The 17,953-nt window shown below is 49.0% G+C and overlaps 1 protein-coding gene across 10 annotated transcripts in view; it reads right to left on the minus strand.

Moving 5' to 3' along the window:
- RALGAPA2 (Ral GTPase activating protein catalytic alpha subunit 2) overlaps positions 1-17,953 on the minus strand; it is a 271,136-nt gene that overhangs the window by 14,047 nt on the left and 239,136 nt on the right. For 4 of the 10 annotated variants that reach the window (XM_021078025.1, XM_021078031.1, XM_021078028.1 and 1 more), the window contains 2 exons: positions 6,249-6,370; positions 2,811-5,502 (listed from right to left, as the gene is read on the minus strand). The exons of 1 other annotated variant lie outside the window; for it this stretch is intronic. In XM_021078025.1, the coding sequence (XP_020933684.1) occupies positions 5,483-5,502; positions 6,249-6,370 (142 nt within the window). In that variant the 3' untranslated portion in view covers positions 2,811-5,482. Of the gene's footprint in view, positions 1-2,810; positions 5,519-6,248; positions 6,371-17,953 lie in introns of those variants that run through there. 5 more of the 10 variants (XM_021078026.1, XM_021078030.1, XM_021078032.1 and 2 more) reach the window with 2 other exon arrangements.

Raw genomic sequence — 17,953 nt, forward strand, 5'->3', positions numbered from 1 at the left:
GAGCCCAGCCCTCTGAGGAAAACATGTCCTACCTGTAGCTGGGGAGGCGGCTCCAGAAGGAAGGTTCTGGTCCATGTCTTGCAAGACAGGACAGGAGGACCGCGGCATCTGAGCATGGGAGCAAGGGCAGCCGGGGCGTCTCAGGCGCCGAGGAGGGCAGTTTGCAAAGCTGGGGATGCGAAGGGCAGCCCGGGGCTTGTTGGGGGTCTGCTTCCTCCCTTCACTCCAGGACTCGGGGCCCGGACCCCACTGCATTCCCAGCACCCCAGAATGTCAGAAGCGAGGCCTGAGCCTGACTCGCCCGCACGTGGACCCGTCTGCTGCATGTCTGTTGACAGAATGAAGTAAGTGCCATATTCCGGGGCTTCAGTTTCCTCGTCTGTGCCAGGAGGATGGTTAAAGGATGCTGTAGCTGCAACTGCTAGGTGACCCCACAGACTGTCACAGTCCTATGAGCGCGCTGGCCAATGAAGGCAGGAACCGCCACCATGACAGGAATGACCTGAAGCCAGAGCATCACCCGGCAAGTGAGGTGTCCTCAGTTCCTGTGGCTGGGTCGCCAGTCCTGCTTGTGTCTTTCCCAAAAGCCATTCCTCTGGCACGAAGACAATCGGGGGGGGGGGGGCAGCCATGAGGGGGAGGGCTTTCCTGAGCCGGCTTTGCTGAAGGGACTCTGAGACCGTGTCTGCTTGTCCCCTCCCAGAGAGGCTGCAGAGTTTGTCTACACCCACAAACTCCCTGCTCATGGGCTGCTCAGGACCTGTGACCAGCATCACTGATGACCACTGTTAGGTGACAGCCTACCCCATGCGGGAAGTTGCTCACCACCTGAGCCTTGGCTGCTGGTAGCTGACACAAGTGCACCGACTCCACTGTGGGGTGGGGGGCGGTGGGGGGTGATGGGGCTGAGGCTATGGCCCTGGGTCATCCCTCAAAGCTGGTCTGCGGCTTCTTAGAACCACGTGCGGAATCAGACAGGGGTCTCCTGAAGCCCCTTCCTGCTCCATGTTCTATGATGCCCTTGGCTGGTTCCAGCAAATTTATGAGGACGGCGAATGCCTAAGAAGTGCTATGGCTCAAAACCTGACTCATAGGACTTTTCAGGGAGGGAGGAGGGGAGAGAAAATGGGGACATCCTGGATGAGTCTGTGAGTGACATCCCCACTGAATGGGGAACACCGTCCTGCCTCATGCTCTTTCTGGGGATGGATTTGGTGGCTTACGGTCAAGCAGACGGCCATGGTGGCGTCACTGCAGGACGGCCTATGATACCCCAAATTTTTATCCCTGTGCCTGGCGTAGGGGTCCCGCAGGTGAGAGCTAGGTGTAGCTCCCTCCCTGGGTGAAGACTGGTGGGCCATAAAGCAGTCTGAGCAGCACCCACCCACCAGGTTCACTTTGGGACCGAGTGAGACACACCTGCAGCCTTGCGAGGGGACTGTGTCGGCCACCAGGATGACCCCGTGACTCCAGGCCCAGTCTTCCAACAGCTTCTGGGAACTTAATGTCTTTATTGTAGGAAAAAAGTCTTTTTGACAAGGCAGGTGAACACTCTACACCTTTCCCAGAGGGTGCCCAAGCCATCCTGAGCGCAGAAGCCGTTTTGTGGGAAGCCACAGAGGCAGCCTGAGCCCGACTCAGACTAATCTGGTTTAAGCTCCAGATACGACCCACATTAACAGCGGCAGAATCTGATGGAGCTGGTGAGGGACGTCCTCCCACTTGCTCTAAATCCTGGAGCCTCTACAATCTGGCCCACGGTGAGGAGGAGGAAGTGCTCCTGGCCGCATCTGGGAGAAATCACATGTGTTTATGCAGGAATAACAAATAAACAAAGATCTGTGCTCCCCCTGCTGGCTCCCGGCAGCAGCATTAACGTGGAAAGGAGCCCTTAACAGTGCTGGCATCTTCAGCAAACGCAGCTGATTCACGTTCCCAGAGAAGAACCCTTTCTTTAATCTGGTTTTAGGCATCCTTGGAGAAAAATCCATCTTTGTTGACCTCTGAGCAAGGTACTTGAGAATTCTTAAAATCAGATATCACAGTACACATACCAATAGCTCTCCACTGCCAAATTGCTAGCTGCAACGGCGACAGTGATTGGCGGATCCATTTATCAACAGACAGACGTGGATGCCTCCAAAATTTTAAGGTCCGGACATGATCTTTAAAAGCAGTTCTGGAAAAGCAACCTCCAGTCCAAGCTGAAATTTCTCCCCCCCCTTTTGTTTATAAGAGCAGCTCCCCAAAAGTAAAGATTTACACTATTTATATCCTTTCCGATAATGTCAAACATTAGACTTGATTTTCCAAATCATTAGCATGCAGAAGAATGACCTCATGGTGAACAGATGCACTTGGCTGTGAGCTGCAGTGATTACATCATTCGCTCCCTTCCAGTTAACCCTTTAGAGGCCTCGCTGCCAGTCCTCCTGCCCTGGAAACATACTCGAAAACACAAACTTGGTCCTTCATCCCAGTAGGTGTGTGTGTGTGTGAGAGAGAGAGAGAGAGAAATGCACATATAAATACATGCAAAGCACATACATATGTATACATATATGTGTGTGTGTTAACTGCAGCCAATATTTTGCCACTGACCAGCTTTCAGAAATTGCCAGAGAGAATCAAAAGGGATGCAAAGTACAGAGCTGGGTAGAATAGCAGCGCAAATACCTTTTATGCTCTGGGCATTATCAGTATGAGTAATGGGTCAATAGATATGGGGTGGGGGTGGTTAAAATATCACTTTTTCCCTGACTGGGAAAATAGTATTTTTAAACCTCTTCGAGTTTTTTTTTTTTTTTTAATTTTTTATGGCCACACCCATGGCATATGGAAGTTTCTAGGCTAGGGGCAGGATGCAAGCTGCATCTGCTGGTCTACACCACAGCCATGGCAATGCTGGATCCTAAACCCACTGAGTGAGGCAAGGGATGAACCACATCCTCATGGATGCTAGTCGGGTTCTAAAGTTACTGAGCCACAACGGGACCTCCTTAAACCTTTAAAAGGCTGAGCATCCACCTATTCGCCTAACAACAAAAGACCCTCTGTCCTCATCTGTGGTCGGCAGTGAGTCACAAATAGGAACCCATTCACCTGCCCAAATGCCCCTCTGCACTGCCCTGGGTGACAGGAGGCAGGCAGCACTGGGACAGGGAGCCTGGGTGGGGAGAGCATTTCCAGCAACAGCATTTCTGGGCACAGTCCCCCACCTCTGCTGCCCCGCGAGTCTCTTCCTCCCACCCAGAAATTAAAGGCTGAGGGTGGAGGCCTTCTCTCTGGAAAGGGGGCTGCCTGCTGAGAAATACAGTGTGGGACCAATACAGTGCTCAGGTCCCTGTGCTTGACGGCAAGGCCTGCTGAAGGACACAAAGGACACCTGGAGCCCCGCATTCCTCAGACTGGGCACAGGGCCCCGAGCAGGGCTGAGGCTCTGCTCTGATAACACGGCCGCAAAGACGGCCTGACTGGGTCCTGAGAGCACTGTGGGAGCTTAAGCTGCTCAGGGTCAATTTTTCCAGCTGGCTTGTTGCTTGGAAGAGCAGCCTTCACCTCGATTTCTTCGTTTAAGCTGGCTGGCTCATCTGGGTTTGATGGTCCCAGGAAGATGACAAGAAAAACACCAGGAGTGAAGGAAAAACGTTTGCATCTGTCCAAGTGGTGACAGGGTTGGGGATCCTTCAAAAGCAAGACTGGTCTGTGAGTGAGAGGAGGACGCACTTCTCCGAGTGCGCCTGCAGACGGGAAAGAAACGTACCTTCCGAATTCCAGTTCAAACCAAGTTCATTTATTGTGCCTTCCCCAGGGTTCTTGTGGGCAGGTACACAAAGCATTCAGAGAACATGATGCCCAGACTTAAAATTGCTTTCATGGATGGGTGCGATATGCATAGAAAAAAATACTATCACTCCATGCTGCTCTATACCCCAAAGCCTGCATGCTGTGAAATGTGATACCAGCGTTAATAATTTGAAAAGAGGAAGGCTCCGCATTTGTCTTGATAGCTCATCTTTGGTTTCATGTTCCTTCTGTGCAGGTTCCAAGGCCCATTCTTTTTTTTCTTTTTCTTTTCTTTCTTTTTTTTTGGGGGGTGGCCGCACCCATGGCATATGGAAGTTCCCAGGCTAGGGGTTGAATCAGAGCTATAGTGCCGGCCGAAGCCACAGCAACTTGGGATCCGAGCTGCATCTGCAACTTACACCACAGCTCACGGCAATGCCGGATTCTTGACCCACTGAGTGAGGCCAGGGATCGAACCCAAGTCCTCATGGATACTAGTCGGCTTCGTTAACCACTGAGCCACGAACAGAACTCCCCCAAGGCCCACTCTTAACAAGCTGTCAGAACCTTTATCTGCTAAGTAACTTTGGCAAAGGAGACATTCTTAAAGAAGCCTATCTCCAAAAAGCAGGTCTTAAAAAATCCAAATCACTCCTAGAGGCTCACTTTATGATGTTAACTGATACACAGACTCATCTGAATTGGATTAAATAATTATGAACTTTGAGGAAAGATCAAATTAACTCATATAGAGGTTAAAGTACACATGGAAAATAAAGTTCCTCAATATTTGTTTCAATAACATCGAGGCTTAAGAATGTAACAGTTAAGACATGGAAACATCTAGTGATGATTTAATTTCTCTTCATTTTAAAAACCACAAAGCTTTCTCAAGGGTAAAAATAAAACCCTAAAACAATGCTCCCCACCGCCCCCCCAAAAAACCCCTGCACTGAAAAATTCAGTTCCAACACTTTAGAAGGGTGGGGAGAAGCTGAGTGGGATCTTTACAAAATCAGCTTTGCTACAGAGCCTTCCCGCTCTTTCACTTAAAAATTAGAAGTGATTTTAAACCTCTAGCCAGACTGGGTATGAAATCTTCATTTCCCTTGAAACTGATTTTTTTTTTTGGTTTTAGAGAGAATGTTGGCAGAGTGTATAAAAGAATTCAATTCACAGCTGTTCTACTTTTTTAATGTAAGAAACATTAATCAAAGCTTAAGTTAGAAGCTTTTCTCATGTTGCTTAGTATTCCAGTTCAACAAAGATCAATGGAAGCCATCCCTGTGTTTCTTGACGCCTCGCCGGGAAGCAGAGGCGTGATTATGTAAATCGCGCGGCTCTGCACCTCGGCGGCCGCTTATCTCCCCGGCCTTCTGCCTACTGCTCCTGGCTCCCCGGGCAGGGCCAGCCTCTCCCTCTTATCTCCCAACAAAGCTCGGGGAGGCCAGGACCGGAGCCAGCGATGTTCAACAATGATGCATGGCTGATTTTATTTGTAAGTGATTTATTTCACTGAATTTAATTTTTTTCACTTTGTGTGTAAGATATTTGTTAACAAGTCAGAATGGGAGCAGCCAGGCGGCGATCGGAGACAGCCCGACACAGGTTAGAAATCTGGGAGGCCCTCTGATAGTCAGCCTGCCCCCGTGGAAGGGGGCCGGAGCCTCTCATCGAGGGTCTTGGTGTGTAGGGACTAAATGTTGCATTTGCTTTCTGAAAGGCAATTAATCTGTAATTACATACAGAGATGTCCAAGTTACTCTATTCTCTGGGAAAAGAAAAAAACCCCACAGTCATCCTATCATCGGTTTAAGTGCCAGCACACATTTTTTTTCCCCTAAACTGGAAATATAAAAAGAGAAAACTAAAACCAAAATTTTTGACATCTTTTTCACTGGCCTAATAGATGGAAGTGACCTGGGAGGCAGTGCTGCTCTCGGCTCAGCCCTGTGCTGCGGACGCTCCAGCGGGAAAGCGAGCTGGCTGCGGCGGTACTGATGGACCCGGGACACCGTCCTCCCATCGCTCCCGCATTAATCTGTGACCCGAGGATCTCAGCAGCCTAATCCCCATTTAGCATTAGTGGCAACGGCTTTGGCTTCGAGGAACTCTTTTTTTGATAAGTAAGCACTGATGCGGGCATCGCTTTTAAACAACATATTCCCAACTCAGCAAGAAACCCACACTCCTGAATGAACCGGAGCGCGGTGCTGAGAGAAAGTTCATTAACCTTGCTCGGTGCGGAGGTTAACGGGAGAGCGGGAGAAAAGAACTGAGCGAACGACCATGGGCTCGGGTACAAAACAAATGAAAATGAATGTCATCACTCCTTTTGATATTCATTAGCCAAGGCAGACGGGGAGTGCTCCTCTCAGATTTGCGAGCATTTATCTGTGGAAACCAGGTGTACATCTGCGGCTCGAGTGCGGGGGTGGGAGGGAGAGAAGGCAGACACTCACCGGTTCCAGTGACGGAGTAGCTGGGAGACGGAGAGAAGACCTGGGCTGCGAAATCCTCAAACGTCATGACTTCGCGGTGGTTCTGAATTATTGCTTCCAGATACAGAGCCCGCTCCTCGTAGCTGCAGGCATCAGTTAAGGAAAGGTGCATGTGCAGAAGGACTCGCGAAACGGGGACGGAGTTCACTTTGTTTTAAATACAATCACGCACCTTTTGACATTTGTGTGGGAAAAAGACACCGCGCATGTTTGGACAGCATCCTGCCAGAGAATTAAGTATGTGTCCTCGTGCATGATAACCTTCCGATTTGGAGGCCTAAGCATCTGGGAGGCTTCAATTGCACCCAAACTAGCGTTGCTTTCAAACTATGTAAACCAGTAGTTATAGAATCACAGCCAAAGATCACCCACTTGATGGGAACAAAGAAAAACAGACACTGGTGGCAACCACCTCCCTTTCCACTGACAACCGTGGGCAGCGCTGGGTCTTTCCTTCTGAGTTCCGGGGATGGAACGTTCTTCTCAGCCTACAGATAAAACGACTGTAGTGATCCCCATCCACAAATAGACCCATGTCTGCACCGGGCAGAGGGAAGGCCAGGAAGGTCTGCCCTGAAGGGCACCAGAGCCTCAAGCCGAGGCAGGCCGTGAGCATTAGAAAATAAGAACTAGTAAGTGGGAAGAATCTTACAGGGAGTACACCATGCAATATTAAAAAAAAAAAAAAAAAAGAAAAGAAAAGAAAGACGACTGCCTTTTAATTAAAACTGCAGTCTGGAACACACGCATTCAAATGTGTAATCAAAAACCAGTCACCAATAAAACTTACAAGCGTAACACGCTGAAGCAACTTTCCAGCTGTCTTAATAGGACCCCTGCGTGTGGCAGCTTTTCATGGGGCAGAAAGCAAATCTTCCCCTTTTGTGTGTGGCTTCTGTTTCCTCGGAAGGTGAACCGTGCCTTCCAACAACAGGATAACGTCAGGAATTTGACAGCAGAGGGCGGCTCTGCAGGGCGACTTTATGAATTAACACGTGGGGGGTGCCCGATGCCTCCCTCCCCCCTTCTCATCATCGACAAGAAAGTTAAGACGTGTTTCAGACGTTCTAAAAATCATGCTGGTTCTCCAGGAACATAGGGAATGCAGGTCACTACTGGTTTATTGTTTGCAGCTCCAGAAGGGCAAATGTAATTCTAGCATTTCTCACTTAATTTTAAAACTATCTGTTCAAAAGGGCCACTTGAAAGATATCAGATGGGGAAAATTGTGGCCTTTCAACCAGGTGTCAATAGACATATGTTTTAAAAGAGGAGCATATTTTTCTGGTTTCTTCTGGCAAAGGATGCTCATGGATTTCCCAGGATAGGCTCTTCCTCCTCCTCCTCCTCCTCTGATTAAAGTCAGAGAAACACTGACCTGTGAGGGGGCCAAAGGCATTCAGGGCTGGCTGTGAAACCAGACAGCCTTGAGCCATAGGTGGCTACATTTAAATTTAAATTAATTAAAATAAAGAAAGAGAAATTCAGGCCCTCTGGCCTGCTTGCTGAACTTCAAGCGCCCAAAGCCACACGTGGCTTGTGCAAACACAGGACACGCCCATTGCCGTGGAAAGCCCTTCTGGGCCTTGCGATTCCAGAATTTCTCTTCAGGTTGGCTGCTCTCTATGCAACTTTTAGGAAGGAAAATGAGTTGGAAGATTCGAAAGCGGCCCCCTGATGATGCAGATATGGTCACAGCAGCCTGAGGCCTGAGCCACGGGAGCCTTCATGGACAGGCTGCCAAACGCCGCCGCACGGGCCCAGGTCTGGAGGGACCCACTAATGCCATTCCTGTCTCATTATGGACACGCTTATTCTGCACAGCACTTGGCTGTCACCGCGCGGCCCTCGGAGCACGGCCCCCGCGAGCCGCTGGGCCACGAACAGCAGGACACTGGGCCTGGGCGGCCGGCTGGCGGACAGGCACTGTGACACTGAGCTGGCACGTGCGGGCCCAGCAGGGGCTGAGCGAGGCGTGACAAATTACTCAAAGAGCGGAGCTAAACTTGCGGCTGACGGCCACCTGAGCCTTGGTCCCCGTTCAGTGCTCCCTTCCCGGCCCCCTTTCAGCGCACAGCCTGCTCTCCGCCTCTGCAGCCCCGGCCTGCTGGGTCCCAAAGGCCCCCCTCCCCAGACACCCACACACAGAGCTCGGGACAACGCTGAACAGGACGGATCTGAGGATGCTCTCAGCTAAAGACCACAACCGGGAGGGACACCGTGTCCACCACCCTCTATGGGGCCCTCAGGGCAGCCCTTGTCCTGAGTGACACTGTCCCATTGTCCTCAAGCTTGTCCCTGTCAAGGCTGAGGGCTCAGGGCTCCTAAGAGCAAGTCCAGCACTGGACTCACAGGTTCTCATGCTCAGTAAATATCCACAGCCTGACTCCTCAGTGGAGGCGCTGTGGGAGACAGCACAAAAGTCGCTTCTGGAACTGGGTCCGGGAGGAGGAGTGGTTTGCTTCGTAGAAGCTTCCCCGGCTGTCACACAGAGCACACCCCACTCCCCTTCCCCAGGCTGGGCCTGCGCTGCACCCAACTGGGTGTCATCATTCAGACAAACATCCATTAGGGGCTGGGGTGAGACCAAATGCATTTTCACTCGTGGCCCAATTCGGGGCATGTAAACACCATAACAAAGGGAAAACAAATGTCACCCTAACTCTGGCAGTCTAGAAATAGCCAAGGAGCGCATGTGTGCCAAAAATCTTTTTTTGTGTAGCTTTAGAAAATGTAGCTCTGGGATCATAACTGAATTTCTTAGTGGAACAACTATCAAGGGTAGCCAGGAGCAGTTCACCTGACATTTTCTTACCTAACATCCTCAGGGCTTCAATACTGGCTGCTTTCCATGAAAAAAAAAGGGGGGGGGGCATTTTATTTATTTATTTATTTATTTTTATTTTATTTTTTATCTTTGTCTTTTTGCCATTTCTAGAGCCGCTTCTGCAGCATAAGGAGGTTCCCAGGCTAGGGGTCTAATAGGAGCTGTAGCCACTAGCCTACACCAGAGCCATAGCAACGCAGGATCCGAACCGTGCCTGCAACCTACACCACACATCATGGCAACGTCAGATCCTTAACCCATTGAGCAAGGCCAGGGAATGAACCTGCAACCTTATGGTTCCTAGTCGGATTCGTTAACTACTGATCCATGACGGGAACTCCAAAAAAAGGGGCATTTATAATTTAACAACAAACTTTATAAGGTTCGTCTCCTCCCATGTGAGAGATGTTAAGATATGAACTGAATGCAGAGGTAATGAAGGCAGTGGGAGATCAGTGACCTTTGACCCGAAGCAGGTGGCTACAGAGGCACCTGGTCACAAGCCCAGGCCTGTTTGAATACTGGCCACTGCCCTCCTGCTCTCCAAAAAGCCCAACAAATCTGAAATGAATTCTGTCCCGAATTCCTATCTCATTAAATACCACACACAGAAAAGTACTTTTGAAAGAGAAAGTGTCCCCTTGATTACTCAATTCAGAGAACATATTACTAACTAGAAACCCATCTTGGTTTCTGGATATTTTTATATTTTTTAGTGACCTACTCTGTCTACATCTTCATGTAAGAATTTTCTCAATGATCAATATTCCTCTCCTTGAATAAAGAGACCTGTTTGTCTTCACTGGTTAAATCTTATCAAAAACCTCCAGGGAGTTCCTGCTGTGGCTCAGTGGGTTAAGAACCTGACCAGTATCCAAGAGGGATTCGAGTTTGATCCCTGGCCTCGCTCAGTGGGTTAAAGGATCCAGCACTGTTGCTGCAGACTTTGGTGGAGGTCATGAATGTGGCTCGGATGTGGCGTGGCTGTGGCTGTGGGGTAGGCCAGCCGCTATAGCTCTGATTGACCCCTAGCCTGGGAACCCCCATATGCCTCAGGTGTGGCCTAAAAAGACCAAAAAGGAAAAAAAGAGTAAAAGAAAAAAAAGAAAAGAAAAAGAAACAAACAAACAGAAAAATAAAAAACAAACCTCCAAGAGAACTTTCCAAAACCCTCAAGACACATGCTGATGGGTTGTAAGAGCCTCAGAATCCAAACCCAAGCCCAATTTATTCTATTATTTGTTTTCATTTTTTAGCAATGACAGCGACAGCGTGACAGCCAAGAAGGAGCTTGCTCTTTGCAGGAAGACAGACCCATGTTTGAATTCCAGCCCCTCCCCCACGGGCCCCCAGCCTCGGCGCCCTCTGTGTGGGGCGGGGACGCTGCCATCTGCTCTGGGGGCTATGGGAAGATTAGATGGAATCATACAACGAAGCACTGGACCAGGTTCGAGCAGACAGGAGAAGCACCATAAACATGGACTGCCTGTCCCCACCCCTCCCCCACTGAGGGCTTACGGCTTTATCTTTGCAAAAGAACACAGTGGATGAACTGGAGGGGAACTCTGGGTCGGGCTTTAGGCAACAAGACTCCTTATACTAGACCCTCAAGAGCTGGGGTGAGGGTCTCCCAGTAACTGATCGGGAAACGGATGCTCAAAGAGGTCAAGTGATTTTTCTAGAGACACAGTTACTCAGGGGTGCAACTGGGACTAGAACCCTGGTCTTTTAACTTTACTGCTTTCAGCTAATATCTTAAATTCTAAAACACACAGGCTTAAGTTCATGATCTTGTGCAAGGTTGGGAGTTAAAATCCAGCCAAGGATCAATTAATTGGCTTATATATATATAAGCGGGTATAAAACTCTATAACTGAAAGTTGGTACATGGGTTTAATCTGCATCTATACCCACAGATCGCACTGACTTTATAAGTTCAGTGGGATTGGCAGCATCTCTGCAGTGCTAGGATGTGGGTTTGATCCCTGGCCTGGCACAGTGGGTTAAAGGATCAGGTGTTGCCGCAGCTGCAGCATAGGTCTCAACTGCGGCTCATATCTGATCCCTGGCCTGAGAACTCCATCTACTGTGGGGTGGCCAAAAAAAAAAAAAAACCAGAACAATTACTTCATTCTTTTTGCTTATTCAGGCTCTATCTTGAAATAACTTCTCCCTTAGGATATCTCCACTTTTTAATTCAAGGAGAAAAGAAAGAGGCTATATTGTAAATTGTAATTTTTTTCAACCCGGAAACACTTTTTGCCTGGACTTTCTCTATATTTCCCAAGGATGGATACCATTCTGACACCCACAGAATGGCCTTGGAAGAGGCAGCCTCCTGGTAAGTGCTGTCACAGTAGAATACTATACAGCAGTGAAAACAAACTACAGGTATGTATATCAGCACGAATGAAATTCATAAAAATGTGCAGAGAGAAAAAGCCAGTGACTGAAGAACACATACAGTGAAATTTCATTTATGTAAAACTTTTTTTTTTTTTTTTTGTCTTTTTGCCTTTTCTAGGACCGCACCTGTGGCATATGGAGGTTCCCAGGCTAGGGGTCGAATTGGAGCTATAGCCGCCAGCCTAGGCCACAGCCACAGCAACACAGGATCCGAGCTGCGTCTGCGACCTACACCACAGCTCACGATAATGCCGGATCCTTAACCCACTGAGCGAGGCCAATGATTGAACCCGCAACCTCATGGTTCCTAGTCGGATTCATTAACCACTGAGCCATGACGGGAACTCCTACATAAAACTTCAAACCAGGCAAAGTGATACACACATATGCAGTGAAACTACAACCAGGGTTATCTCTGTGATGGGGGAGGAGGCACATGGGAGGGTCTCAGATAACTGGTGGTACATGCGGGGGGGGGTAATGTTGTATGATTTCTAGTATTATAAAATATTTCATAACAAAAACAAGCAGGTGGTGAGAATGGAATATAGCACTAATCAAATGGATCTTTCCTCACCCACTGAAAGGACAGAATGAGCTTCTTTTCCAGCCCAAGGGCTGTATGAAAGGTACATGTTTGGTTGTCAGAGATAATGACGATGGAAAAGCCCATCTGATGCAGACACACAGAAAGCAGAAAGCAGGCACTGCTATTTTTAGGGTTGTAGGTCCAGAAATAATAGGCCACGGCATCAGAGCTCAAAATTTTCAGACTGTCAGGGAGAGCTTTGACAGGTGAGATTTAGAGAGCTCAAGTCAAACATGGATACAAATACCATTCACGGAGGTAGGGGTAGGTTTTTCTACAAAAATATTTTGTTAGAATTGCTGTGCACTAAGAATGGCAAAATGGGCTGAATTACAGAATGGTCAGCATCCTACATACATGCGTGGACCTACGTCTGTGCTTTCTGGGCATTATCCAACCCTGCTTAGAAAACCTGATCTCAGGTTTCTCTGCCATGACTTCATGTGTTCATCCTTCCAAGAAATACATACTGAAGATTCAGGTGAGCCTGGTGATGGGCATGCCAGCAGGGGGGCGGAGAAGGATGCTGCCCCTCTGCCTCGGCCCCAACAAGCCTGCCTTCCAGCAGGGACAGGTCCACAGAATAAATAAGGCAAACTGTCCTCACGTTAGTGCCAGGTAGGGAATAGGGACAAGAAGAGATTGCCCTGGGCACCAGGGCATTGTCCCCATGCCCTGGTGTCAGGGAAGGGGGGGTGGGGGTGGTAAGAGCATTTCCTGCAGGAGAGGCAGGAGCTGGAAGGTGCTTGGGGTGTTTCAGAAGGTGAAGGAGGCTAGAGCCACAAAGTAGCAAGAGGTGCAGCAGGTCAGGGGCTGTCTAGTCCTGTGTCACCGGAGGCCTCATTGGTTGAGGCAACAGAGCTACAGAACCTCACGGGGGGTGGGGGGGTTAGGGTGCGCATTGGGGAGAGCCTGGAGCACATGGAGACCTGGAGAGACCAATGCTGGCTTGCATCGCTATGTGTAGTCAGTGGGCTGGTATGGATGCTTTAATGTTTTATACTAATTCTTTGCCTAGTTTCCAAAGTGAATGATATACATTCTGGTCAAGTGGAAAAGGTAAGAAGGTTACTTACAGATGTGAAATGACTAGAAACTCTGAGAGCGATCTTTTCTTTCATTCTTTCTTTTTTAAAGGGCTGTGCGTGTGCTATATGGAAGCTCCCAGGCTAGGGGCTGGATCAGAGCTGCAGCTGCCAGCCTACGCCACAGCCACAGTAACGTGGGATCCGAGCCACATCTGTGACCTAAACCACAGCTCATGGCAACACCGGATCCTTATACCGGGGAGCAAACCCACATCCTCATGGATAGCAGGTTCATAACCTGCTGAGCTACCAAGCAACTCCTGAGAACTGTCTTGACAGAAAAGGGGTCAGCCTGCCATGGAAGGGAGAGGAGAGGGAGCAGAGGCAGGGGAGGGGGCGGCCTCCCAGGGGCAGGGAGGGGAGGGGGGGCAGGAAAAGGTGGAGATGAAGGGGTGGGTATTCCTCACCCAAGGACAGACCCTGGGCTGGCAGAGACCTGGCAAGAACAAGACCACGTAGGGCAGCTGTGGCTGGAGGAATATGCCACCTGATTCTACCCACAGATACGTTTTAAACCTTTTTAAACCTAGAAGGACACTGAGTCCACAAGAGGCCGAGTCGGAGCTCTGAGATGGAATATTTTACCAAACCAGGAAGTAACAAGATGATTTCTTCTGTTGGTCCCAGTACCTGGAGCTTTTGGAATAGAGGATGCAGAAGATGATAACAACACATTTCCTGGGCAATGTTCTGAATACTGATCAAAGGATAAAGCTTGAAAATGCTTCTTGGCCTTACAAATGATACCAAAAGCACAGGCAAACAAAGTAAAAAAATAGGAAAATAAGTCTTCATCAAAACAAAACTTCTGTGCTTCAAAGGACTCTGTTGAGAAAGTGAAGAGACAACCCACAGAACGAGGGAAAGTATCTGTAAATCATTCAGATTCAGAGAATGTAAAAACGTTTATAACGCCATCAGAAAAAGACAACCCAATTAACAGATGGGCAAAGGATTTTGGTAGACATTTCTCCAAAGAAGGCATCCACAAACACATGGAAAGATGCTCAGCAGCGGCGCTCATCCTCGGGGCAAAGGGAACCAAAGTGAGGTACCACAGGGAGGTACCACTCTCCCCCCATGAGAATGGTTATCATCAAAAGGACAAGGATGAACACGTGTTGCTGACAACGCGGAGAAACTGGTGGGAAGGCAAAGTGGGGCAACAAGTTTAGCAGTTTCATCCAAAGGTAAACATATGATCCAGCCAACCTACCCTTAGGTATATACCCCAGAGACCTGAAAATACACCCTCACACAAACACGTGTACACAAATGTTCACAGCAGTGTTTTCCTATAACAGCCCCCAGAATGGAAACAGCCCGAATGTGCAAAACTGGTGAATGGATAAAGAAAATGTGGTTTATCTGTATGATGGGATATTAATCGCTTGTCCTTAGAAAGGAACAAAAATGCTGAACGTGTTACAACAGGAACGAACCTTGAAAACTGTGCTATGGGAAAGAAGCCAGGTGCGGAAGGCCATACGCTGCGTGACCCCATTTACATAAATGTCCAGAATAAGGAAACCCATAGACAGAAAGGAAATTAGGGATTGCTGGGTCTGGGGGGAGGAGGGACTGGGGAGTGATTACTAATGGGTGTGGTGAGACAGAATGTTCTGGAATTGGATCATCGTAATGGCTGCACAATCTGGGGACCATACTCAAAACCATTTGATTTTATGGTTCATAAATTCCACCTCAATGAAAATCTGCTCCCCCAGATCCCTGTGAGGACATGGTACATGCTATGTATTGTGGGGAATGTCTTCTGATAAAAAGGTCCCCACACCCACAATATGGAATGAGTAGAGAGGCGCCTGGCAGGGACCTGGATCATTTATCCAGGGAAGATCCCGAGCCATGTTCCAGGAGACCTTCCAGGAGCAGGAGGGACCAGGATCAAAAAGGACAGTGCTGTCCCTTACAGTATCTACAGCTCATCTGGAAAGACAGATACAAAGTCATCATGTGCCAGGTGACTAGGATCTGGGCAGGTCCCAGGGTCCCAGCGGGAGGAGCACGAGGTCTCCAGCACCTGGGACCCGCTAGAGGTTCTGAAACAGGGGACAACCAAGTCTGATCTGTACCAGAGAGACAGTGGCAGGGTGCGGGGGCAGGGGACACTATGTGGTAGGGCCTAGAGGAAGAGAAACTAGTCAGAAGAGAGAGGAGACCTGAGCCCGGAGGAAGCAGTGATGGAGGAGGAGGAAGGCTGCGGATGACGGGATACTGGAGGGCGGGGGTGGGGGTGGAGGCTGACAAGCCTCTGGGATCACGGCTTAGGTGATCAGGCGAGCCTGCAGATGCTGCTGCAGAGGACCCAGAAAGGAAGGTAGGCCCCGTGGAGTCCAAGGGTCCTAAAAGACACCAGGGGAGCAATGAGGGGGGTGGGGGGTGGGGGGCATGCCTGTAGCTCAGCATGCCTGGGCTAAAGATAAAGGGCTATGGGCTGTGAGTCACAGTCTTAGAGAAGGACCTAGAGGAGATGGGGTGGGGGGGTGGGAGGACAGGGACGGATGTACTTCAGAGGCGGGGGGCAAGAGCCAGGGGACCAGGGGTTGCACACGAGGGAATGGATGGCAAGGGGGCAGCAAGGTCACAGAGTGCTCGGCCAAGTGTTTCTGGAGGGAGGGGCCTCCGCCCACTTCTGCTTCCTTAACCTCTTCCCTGGAACCCACCCCCAATACTGCCACCCAGAGGGAGGTGGACCCCACAGGTGGGCTGGCCCAGCATTTAATAATCCAAAATAAATGGATGAAATTCCATAATCATAATCAAGACAGGAATGGAGGCCAGTTACGGCCTAAAGCCATACATCATTTTTACAAAGATTTTGTATGTCTTTCAAATATACTGCAAATTTAAATTCTAGGACTGTTTAAGACCCCAAATAAATGACTCATTCAAAGTAAATGTCACAGCCTGGAAACGGATAAAGAGGACGACTTTACTGAACAATGTAACCAAAGAGATAGATGCTTGGAAAAGGAAATTAAACACGTAAGATATTAGATTAGGTCTCAGACCCTGATGGTGCACTCCTAGAGAGGAAACAGTGCCTCGCTGCTGAGAAAGGAGAAAAGACCCATTTAACCAAGTTTAAGAGTAATTCTGAGGAAATGATCAGAGTAAATGGAAATGGGGAAAAACTGGTTTTCTTCAGGCTATTAAATTACAGACTTTTGGAGAAGGTCTGCTCTTGCGGGCGTGGGGAACAGAAGGTCTTGCGCTTAGCATCTGAGATGCTCCAAGAGTGAGAGGGTTTTATTAGAAGGGTCCTGCACGGGGGACGGAGGTGTGCGGGGCACCCCCCAGTCACAGCATTTTCCATCTCCATCCTCCCCACCCCCCCAGAGCCCGTGCACCTCACCTTCAAGTGAGAAGGGCCTGTGATGCCGTCACTCCAAGCCCCACATCAGTGAAAACCTAAGTGACAGAAAAATCAGGCATTCAACCTCTCTTGGTCCAGAGGACGCGCGGTGGAGTGAGTGAGCAGATTCCCCACGCTGTTTCATGGATGAAACGACCCAGAAGTGACGGATCAATATGACAACAGAAAGTCAGCTGCGCTAAGGCCAGTCGCTTGCTACTAGGAGGAAGGGAGCCAATGTCACCTGGACTGTCTCTCTTCCAGATTTTCATTCGTCCCCGAGAGAAGGCATGTGAAGGGCTAAAAAATGTTCTCTCAACTTCAGTTGTAGAAATGACTGTTGCTGACAGTCTGTTGGCATTTATTTATTTATTCGGGCTTTTTTATTTTTTAGGGCCACACCCGCTGCATGTGGAGGTTCCCAGGCTAGGGGTCCAATCAGAGCTGTAGCCGCCAGCCTACACCACAGCCACAGCAACAGCAAAGCCAGATCCGAGCAGCATCTGCCACCTACACCACCATTCATGGCAATGCTGGATCCCTAACCCACTGAGCAAGGCCTGGGATCGAACCTGCATCCTCATGGATGCTGGTCAGATTCCGTTCCGCAGCACCACGATGGGAACTCCCTGTTGGCGTTTCACATCCACAAAGTTACAATCAGATGGAAACAATTAGAAATGCAGGCAGTTCTCTCTGGGGCACAGTGGGTTAAGGACCCCACTGCAGTGACTTGGGTTGCTGGAGAGGTGCGGGTTTGATCCTTGGCCCAGCATAGTGGGTGAAAGGATCCGGCGTAGGTTGTAGCTATGGCTCAGATTCAGTCACTGGCCCAGGAACTTCCATAGGCTGTGAATGCGGTCATTAAAAATAAATAAATAAATAAATGCAGAACTGTTCTTAAATGTCTTGAATTCTCTTTGTGACAAGGAACAAAAAGGGTAGGCAATTAAATAGCAGGACACGTGGATTTTAAACTGTAATTTTATCATTACTGACTGTAAGAGACAAGTTATTATTAAATGATATATGTGACAGGTGTTATTTAGTGCAACGTACTTTGAACTATCCAACATTTATCCTCAATCACCCTCACTGTGGAGAAGCCAACTCCATGTGGCCTATGGATTGGTATGTATCTAGGTTGATTCTAAAAATAAAATAGATTCGTGGTGATATATGACAGATGAGGGGACGAAATCAACAAGGACCAAAAAACACCATCTGTGGCAGATGTTCTGGTTAGAATTTTCTTGAAATAGTCTCCACTGTAGCCCATCCCCCACCCACTGGGCCCAGATGAAGTCAGAACGGTCTCAGGCAGAATGAAACGTTACAGCCCAAACTATCTGCACCAAGCTCTGTGCGGATTTTCTTGAT

The sequence above is a fragment of the Sus scrofa genome, chromosome 17 (assembly GCF_000003025.6).
Source record: "Sus scrofa isolate TJ Tabasco breed Duroc chromosome 17, Sscrofa11.1, whole genome shotgun sequence".
In the NCBI taxonomy this organism is placed as follows: Eukaryota; Metazoa; Chordata; class Mammalia; order Artiodactyla; family Suidae; genus Sus; species Sus scrofa.